General features: G+C 50.9%; 1 protein-coding gene across 2 annotated transcripts in view; it reads right to left on the reverse strand.

Annotated features, from left to right (window-relative positions):
- Positions 1–1,451, reverse strand: part of SOS1 (SOS Ras/Rac guanine nucleotide exchange factor 1) — a 146,430-nt gene extending 144,979 nt beyond the window's left edge. For both annotated transcript variants that reach the window (XM_059405493.1, XM_059405492.1), the window contains exon 1: positions 1,056–1,451. In XM_059405493.1, the coding sequence (XP_059261476.1) occupies positions 1,056–1,142 (87 nt within the window). In that variant the 5' untranslated portion in view covers positions 1,143–1,451. The remainder of the gene's footprint in view (positions 1–1,055) is intronic.
- Between the last annotated feature and the right edge of the window lie 4,750 nt (positions 1,452–6,201).

A 6,201-nucleotide genomic window follows, 5' to 3' on the forward strand; every position in this document is an offset into this window, starting at 1 on the left:
CCTTTGGGAAACATCAGGCACCTTTTAAGGCACAGTTTTTAAAAGTACAAATGTTTAGAACAAAAGGTATGCCACAATCTCAACTTTTGGTAGAAGGAAAAATATAGCCTAATAACATAAAACATTCTTTGAGCAACAAGAAATTGGGATTAAGAAACACTACGAGAGTAAAGCAATCTCTGTATTTACAAGAAAAGGTAAAAGGGAAACAAAAAACACCGTTTTAATGTTCATTCACACACACCAGTTTCTGACGTTTTAATGTATATACTAACTCACAGTGCGGCTTTAGAAACTTTTAAAATGTAGCAGTATTTCCTAAATGTACTAAAACATTTAAAAGCCCAGATGATGGAGTATACAACTTTAGGTAACAATGTGGCAAACGTGAAGAAACACAGAATGGCTAAAAATTCAAACCAACAAAACAAAAGATAGTACCAAGATTCTCAAACTCTAGGGGGCAAAAACAAACAAACAAACCAACCAAACCAAAAAAGTGGCATGTGCACCCGCCCCTGTTAACCAGAGTAGTGGGGAAATTCAGGGGAATGAAGAGTGATTACAGAGGGCGAGCGAAGCAGGCCATGTTCCTGCTGGCAAGCGAGCTCTGCAATTACTTAAAGCAAGCGTTATGGCTAGAGCATTCTCGAGCCCACTAAAGCCAGCATACTGGACACCTAAAACCGGAGGCTGACAGCAGCTTCAGGGTAAGACCGAGAAGGCGGAAAAGTGGCCTGCTTTGACCTCCACTGAAAACTGAGCCTCCTCCAACTCTGGTCTCGGAATCAGGGGCAGGACATGAGCCTCTCAGAGGTTGGATGATTCGGACAAACTCTGCCGGGCTCCCTGCGGCCTTCCCACACACCGGGTGAATGTCAACACCGAGCCAGCGAAGTGTGCGGGAACCTCTCAGTGTGCGCCGTCCTTTCTGGGAGGCGGCGAGACCGGGAAGAAAGACGGCCCTGCGCGCGCCCCGCCTCCCCAGCCCTTTCCCGGCCCCGCGCCCTCGCAGGGGCTGCAAGCCGGGAAGCGGGGTCCCGCGGGCTCCTCACCTTTTTCAGCGCCGGCACCAGCAGCCCCCGCCACTTGGGTGCGTTCTCCTCGCTGAAAAACTCGTACGGCAGCTGCTGCGCCTGCATGGTGCCCCCGGGGCGCCTCTGGGCGGGGAGAGGGGCGGCGGCGGCGGCCGGGCCGGGGAGCCGCGAGAGGGCGAGCTCGCAGCACCGAACAGGGCCGCGGCCCCACCGGACGGCCCGGCCCCCTCGGGGCGCCGCGCGGCCGGGCTAGCCTTGGAGAGGGGGCTGAGAGGCGAGGCCCGCGCCCGGCCACCCACCCGACACGGGTACCAGCCGTGGATAGCGAACGCAGCCCGCAGGCGGCGGCGGCGGCATCCCGCACCACCACCCCGGGGCCGGGCCCCCCACCCCTCCCCGGCCCGCCGGCGCCGCCCCGGGCTGCCCTCCGCCGCGGCCGCCGCCCGCCGGGGCTACGCTCCCGGGCCCGGCCTGGCCCAGCGGCACAGCCGGCGGCTGGGGGGGGAGGGCGTGTGGAGGGACGCTTCTGCTGCGGCGCCCGCTCCGCGCAGCGGGGACCCCGAAACGCGAGCGGCCCGGGGCGGAGCGGGGCCGGGGTGTAGCGGGGGAGGGGAAAGGCCCGAGGTCGTCGTTGGAGTATCTGGCTGGCCAGAGGTGCCGCCGCGGCCGCCGCCGACGCCGGTGTAGCGCTCGAGCTTCCTACTAGCGAACTGAACCTGCTCGCTACTGAGCATGCGCCGCCGAGCAGGGCCGGTTCGCTCCGGGTTTTCCGGCTCCCCGGCGAAGGAGGAGGGAAGCGAGAGTGAGGGAGGGCGCCCCCGAGGACTGCAGGGGCGGAGCGAAGCGGCCCCAAGAAGTCGAACCCTGGCCTGCGGGGTGGGGTGCGAGCTATCGAGAAGCGGCCCCCATTGTGTGGTTGGGCTGCGAGAGATCCCACCTCTCTCTTGGGAGTCCCTGGGCCTTTAGTTTTGGAAAGGGGCGTGTGTGTGTGTGTGTGTGTGTGTGTGCGCGCGCGCGCGCGCGCGTGTGTGTGTGTGTGTGTGTGTGTACTTTGTTCCTGAACATGAAGATAAGAACTGCTCAGAGCATGCAATGTATAGTAAACAGACTGGACAAAAGATAGGTGCCTTTCTCACGAAACCTACTGCTCAATATTTATCGGATAATAGAAGTGATTGCAGTATTTCTGATCGGTCTTTCCACCAAGAATTATCACCAAGAATAAAATGCGTACCTGCAGTATAGATTTTGTGTGTGCGTTTCAAGTTCAATATGCTCATCTTTCTAACCCACTTAGCTTGGAACTCCAATAATCACTTAACTCAGTGGAAACTGAAACCTCTTCCGCAGCTCCCGGGTCCCAGAACATTTCACTCATGCCCCTCTCAGGGCATTTAGTTTATCTGTTCTGTAATCTCTCTTGGCTCTTTGAACTAGATAGCAAACTCCTGGAAGGCAGATCTTTTTCACTAAGGGCTCTACAAGTAAATAAGTACTTCATGAACGTTTGTAGAGTGCTACAGGAGCCTTATCTACCAACTATTCATCTCAGGGACCCAGGTGTTTAACAGTGGCACTGTGTGGCTGGTCCTCACAGTTTACCATTGCGCACTTTCTGAGCATAATCTCATTTAGTCCCACAGCAATCCTATTTTCATTTCACAGAGGAGACAGTTGAGAGAAATAGCCTTGGTTGAAGTTGATATTGTACCCTGCTATTCCAGAGAACAAAAACCAGGATCACATAGATGAAAATGTTTAAGCAGTGTTTTGCAATCTCTACAACACTTCTTTGCGAATCTCTTGGAAAAGTCTTGGGTCCTTCCCTTTTAAAATGTACCCACATGATTTACATCTTAATATCCTTCATACTCAAGTATTCAGAATGACATTTCGAAACATCCATACATCTTCTGAGTAAGATGCTATAGAGGAACCACAGCTTTGAGAGGAGTTGGGGTCAGGAGAAGAGATCTCAGAGGAAAGCAGGCGTCCTCACTCAACCATCTTCAAATACCTGATATCAAAGGACTGATACAGAAAAATCATACACGTGATGGGGTTTGTGTGATTTTAAACGACTGAACTAAGATGAAGCCTCTGGCCCAGATTATTCATTGGCTTCCCATTGCTCTTAGAATACATTAAGAAAAAAAAAAGATTCATTTATTTGAGATAGAGAACATGCAGAGGAAGGGCAGAAGGAGAGGCAGTGAGAATCTTAACCAGACTGCCTGCTAAGCACAGAGCCTCAGCGGGGCTCCACCCAGACATCACGACCTTAGCGAAGAGTCGCCTGCTGGTTATTTTACGATGACCCACCCAGGCGCCCCCATCCCCCGCCCCAGAATACTTTCCAAAAACTTCTTAGCATGACCCACAAAGTCTGCATCTGACTCCTGTTTACATTGTCAACCTTTTCTTTCCATTCTCCACCGTGGCTCACCACACTCTAGTCACCACACTCTGGTCTTCTGTCTATTCCTAGAAAACACCAACCTCTTTCCTGCCTCAGGAGCTTTGCCATTCCTTCAGTCTGAAACTCACTCTGCTCCTAACTGTTCACTTGGCTGGTTAGAAACGTCATCACCTCCAAGAGGCCTCTGATCACGCTAAGTTGTTCCCACCTGTATGTTTCTAACACAAACCTTATTTCCTTGCTAGCATCAAGGCCATGAGAATGTATTCCAAGAGATGAATCTACTTCATCATTGAATCCCCAGGACCTACAGTTTTTGGTACACGGGTGCTCAATAAATGCATTTGAAGGAATTAAAGTTGGAGGAAACTTCAAAGAAGACTATCTAATCACGGGTGTCTCAGGAAACAGATGATCTTCAGGGTCGTGCAAATAAAAACCGTACATCCGTTCACTTGGGACATCGGGGTTAATGGGTTGGATTTGATGACCTCCGAGGTCCCCTACAACTTGGTAGTCTGACTGCACAGTAAGCAAGCCCTGGAAACACGGATTACGGCCCGGCATGGGCACGCTTAGCGGCCAGGGCAGGTTTTCACTAGTTCAGACGTTTTGGCCGCAGACCGAGAGCAAGCAGCTGGAGGAAAACTGCAATCGAGAGGCTCGACGCTTCTCAGCTGAGAGACCTAAGGGGCGTGGTTCTGGGCTCCGCTCCGCTAAAGTCAGGGAGCAATCGAGCCCCTCAACACCGTTTGCTTTGATCTCTTGGCACAAATCAAAACCCCTTATGGGCGTGCAGCGGTATAAGACAACCGTGGCGGACTCAAATGCGTTAGTGGAGACGTGAAAACTCCCCGGTACCCTCAGCGCGAACCGCCGACAGTTGCCAGCAGAAGCGCAGGCGCAGACGTCCTCTTCACGCCCCTCCTCAGCTCTAATGCGCCTGGAGCCAGAGCGGACGTGACGCACGGGGGCGCGCCCAGACCAGCTAGTCGAGGTCCGAGTAGGTCGCGTCCAGGAGGGCTAGCCGAGTTCGAGAGCGTCGCGACGGAACCCGGGCGGAGGGGAAGGGGGCGGGGAGGGCATTTGGTCCTGCGGTGCGCCTCCTGCAGGTGGTAGTGCTTTTTCCCTGCGTCGCCTCCGGACGCAGCGACAGGGTTCCCTGCGTGTCTGTGGCTACAATTATCTTACCGAAGCAAACTTCAGGTCTAGTTACTCCCTGTTCAAGAGCCTTCACCGCCGTCCCAGGATAAAGTCCAAAGTCCTTAGCCTGGTATTCATGACCTTGCACAATCAAGCTACCACTTATCTTTCCAGCTCTATCTCACTTAAAGTGAACTACTTTTTACCTCCTGTTAACCCATCATTTTCTCTTTTTCCTGCCTATGCTGTTCCGTCTGCCCTGTACGCCCATTACCGTTTTTTCTTTTCAATCCCACCTGCCACAGCTTTACCGCATCTCCCATCTGCGCACTCTCCGAGGAACTCTTCCACGCTCCTGCACCCACCTCGAATGTCACCTTCTCTCTGAAGTCTTTCTCAGTCCCCATTCAGGATTCTTTCCCTTAAACTTCAGAGCCCAGTAGGCATAAGAAACAGCGGTTTCAGCCACCAGCAGAATCAAACTCCTCTCTTCCAGCAGCATACCCTCCCGTCATCCCTCCTCACCCTTTCTTCCCAACCCCTGCTTCCAATTCCACTTCTTCAAATAGCATGTCCCTAGAAACTACCACAGAGAAAACAGTGACTAATAAAGCCACTGGATACCCACCCTTTATCACCTTTAGTTACGACTTTGATTTCTTCCCCCTGCTTCTCTCTCTCTCTCTCTCATTCTTTCTGTCAAAGATGGTGGGGAACAAGGTAGGTACAGTTAAAAGAAATGATCAGAAGCTCTCCAAGATATGTGGGACTGTTCCTGGCACTTGTTTTTTAAGATCCTCGTGGAGTCTAGTTTTTTTGCAGAAGTCTCTTTCCAGTTGATTCAAATTGTAATGGCACCTCAAACTCATTGCATCCCAATGCCGTGCAACTTTACTCAAATTCCCAGCGGAGTTTGTCATAATATTTGGCTATTTCTTTTCTTAAGAGATGCCTTATTATTTCTTTTTCTTTTTTAAAAGATTTTATTTATTTATAAATAAAGAGATCACAAGTAGGCAGAGAGGCAGGCAGAGAGAGAGGGGGAAGCAGGCTCCCTGCTGAGCAGAGAGCCTGATGTGGGGCTCCACTGGGGCCCGATTCCAGGACTCTGGGATTATGACCTGAGCCAAAGGCAGAGGCTTTAACCCACTGAGCCACCCAGGTGCCCGTGGTTAACTATTTCTAAAATGTATATGGAATAACAAACAAAACAAAACAAAACCCTGTTCTATGAAAGAATGAGTTAGGGAAACTTACAAAATATGAAGATTTATTACATAGCTGGAATAATTAAAACAATGTGGTGTTAGCATAGGAACAGACAACCAACCAATGGATCAATAAAGAGCCATATATACAGAAATTTGATTTATGACATGGCGCCACTGCAGATGATTGGGGAAGGGATAAAATATGAAATATGGATAATTGATAAATACATACAGAAAAAAATGAAGTTCTGTCCCCAACTCATGCCCTGCACAAAACAATCCCACCTGGATGAAATAATTAAATGGAAAAAAAAACTATGAGAAGAAAATATGGGATATTTTTATGAGCTCAAAGTAGGAAGAAAACTTTTTTAATGTTTTTTCCCCTCAG

This window comes from Mustela nigripes, chromosome 7 (genome assembly GCF_022355385.1).
Source record: "Mustela nigripes isolate SB6536 chromosome 7, MUSNIG.SB6536, whole genome shotgun sequence".
Lineage (NCBI taxonomy): Eukaryota > Metazoa > Chordata > Mammalia > Carnivora > Mustelidae > Mustela > Mustela nigripes.